At 39.4% G+C, this 2,605-nt stretch overlaps 1 protein-coding gene across 1 annotated transcript; it reads right to left on the bottom strand.

The window, feature by feature from the left end:
• Positions 1 to 265: 265 nt before the first annotated feature.
• LOC145982515 (putative glutamate receptor) lies at positions 266 to 1,732 on the bottom strand. Its single transcript, XM_083115985.1, has one exon. The coding sequence runs from the start codon at positions 1,730 to 1,732 to the stop codon at positions 266 to 268; it is 1,467 nt and encodes a 488-aa protein (XP_082972111.1).
• Positions 1,733 to 2,605: the final 873 nt, after the last annotated feature.

Below are 2,605 nucleotides of genomic sequence, written 5' to 3'. Positions count from 1 at the left end.
TATACTGTGGAGTAAAGATAAGTAATATGTCTTCAGTAGTTCATTGTGTTTGCGGGGGGGGGGGAGGTGGGGAGGTTAGGTATGCATTATATGATGTATAAGTGTAGGTGCAATTGTTAACATATGAAGGTTAATGTAGTTGCTGGGACAATAGTAAGTTCTCTAGATTTTTCTTAAGACTTTGATGGCCAATAATGTTAGTCAAACGATATTAAAATTCCTGGAGATTAACATAAGTACTGAGAGTTGTAAACTGTTGAGAAGTTTAACGTAATACACGCTTGAAGAAAATAACACCATTTCTAGACTGTTCTTTCTTCTTAACCATTGCCTTCATGGAATAGAAATATATCACTTCAATCGCGAACGCCAACAAGCTGAGTATTAAGCCACATATAAGAACGAGAAATGTCGCCAGCCAGTCCTCTAATGTTACCTGTTTAGCTTCCAGTTCGTCATGCCTAGACTGTTTCAAAAATGCCACATAAGTTTCATATTCAAAGCGCAAGAAAAGTCCGCCCTCGACACAACGGAGAACTAGTTCGTTTATCCTCGGGAGGTACGGGGATCCACGAGGAACTATGAATCCTTGGCCGTACCATCCTAACTGTTCGTGTGCTATGTGAACTAACATGTCTCCTTTTCTCGTCTTGTATCTAGTAAGGCTGTTGTACAACAGGAACGGTTGTAGGTTGAAGAACGTTACGTTACGATTGTACGCCACTTGGTCCAAAGTTTGGAGTATCGCGTGTAGCGTTTTATACCGTTTCGCCATTTTCTTAACGTAGAAATTTTCAGAGTTCATTAGAATGCCTTCGAGAGCGGGGTTACTCCTCACTGCCAGTCCAGACTCCTCAATTGATTTCAAAGTGTTCAACTCCGGGTACGATATTGTCTTTGCTAGGTATCGAACCAGGGATCCAACGTACAGGGCACCGATGACCATGCTGCACATCCTCCAGATCATGTATATGGTACGCAAGATTCTTACGTTTGGTTCATGAGGTACGGATTGATGCAAAACAACTGCTATCGTTAGTAGACATGTTTTCACATACCCACTCCTCTTAGGTTTGTCCCTGACCAACCATTCGCAGAACATGAACCCTGCAACAACTAGGATGAAACTAAAACTCACCGTGAACCAAGTGCACAGTTGAAACGGCAGCACCAAGCACACCCACGGTGGTAGAATGTGGGATTTCGGAACCAGGAAGCGAATAGAGGCTATCGTAAGGGTGTGCGTGAAATCAACAGCGCTATATCTGTCGGGAAACATAACTAGAATATTCAAGCTGATATCGGTTCTTTCCCTAACAACGTCACCCATGACGTATGTCCAAGATCCGTTCTCCAGGTAACCGAACTTCAAACCGTAATACTCCTGGATGTGAACAGGAGTGAAGTTCATGTTTTCCACTAACAACGAGAACATCATACCGGCAGATCCAACATAGTGATCAACTTTACCATTTTTGTCGAGGATTTTCTTATTATAAGGCATGACGTCGAAATCAGATATGTTCAGTTTTCTCCCATGGAGGTTTTTAATGTATCCAGAACGAAACCTCTTTCCGTTGAGAAACTCGTGGCTATCGACGATACTGGTCACTTGAGCACCAGGAATGTGGGAAAGTTCTGACTTAAACGTTGCAGCTTTTATGCAACCTTCATTTAAATGTTTCTCACTAGAACAAGAGGAAGACTCGTAGAAAATTACCACACGCGTCATCTTATGTTTCCAAAATAGGTTTTTATAAGTTTCTACAACGTGATCAACCAAAGTAGATTCAATAAAAACTATAATCGCTGCCCTTGGGTTCCAATAAAAAGAACGCAGTGCACTTTCAATGATCGTTTCAACATCAGTGAAATTTTCTGCTAACATCAAAACACACTCTACTTTATCCGCTGTTGAATTAACTATAAGGTTTTGTTTGTAGTATGTAGTCAGGACCTGCACAACTACAGAAGAAGTTACGTTCTGGTGTATCGATGAAATAAGAGACGAATGTTTATCTGTTATCTGTTGTGTGGAAGCTGCGATCGTCACAAAACGCTTGTGTGAGTATATATCCTTGGAGATAGAATCCACGAGAGGAAGATATTTGAGAGCACTGTCGTCCAGTCCTTGAACAATCTTGAGGCAATGTATCTTATATACCCTTCTTTGAAGTATGAGCAAAACTGCTGCACAGAATATGAGTGAAAAGTCCATACCAACCCAGGGATAATGCGTCATGTAGTGTCGTATTTCTTTCGTGTTCTGAAAAGATAATTCACATACTTAAACTTATGACGTAAATGTATTCTAACAATGTGTTTGTTTTAAAAATCCAATATAATCATCAATTTAAAATACACTATACACAAAGAGTCATCATTCTATAATTGTTCTCATTTATGTTTATTGAACAATTACGAAGTGTAGAATGAAATGTAGGTAGTTTACGCATAGGTTAGGACTATATGACCTGAAATATATCCTCACTGTATTGAAGGAATATAAATATAGTCAACACATAAAATCATGAACTGCAACAAGATAGTATCAGCATTAGCAAATGGGAATAGTATTGAAGAAAGAAGAGAAAATATTAAATTT

Source organism: Lepisma saccharinum, chromosome 1 (genome assembly GCF_977018435.1).
Source record: "Lepisma saccharinum chromosome 1, izLepSacc3.1, whole genome shotgun sequence".
Taxonomy (NCBI): Eukaryota; Metazoa; Arthropoda; class Insecta; order Zygentoma; family Lepismatidae; genus Lepisma; species Lepisma saccharinum.
Note: the sequence above shows the minus strand (reverse complement) of the source record. Positions and strands in the feature narration are given on the sequence as shown.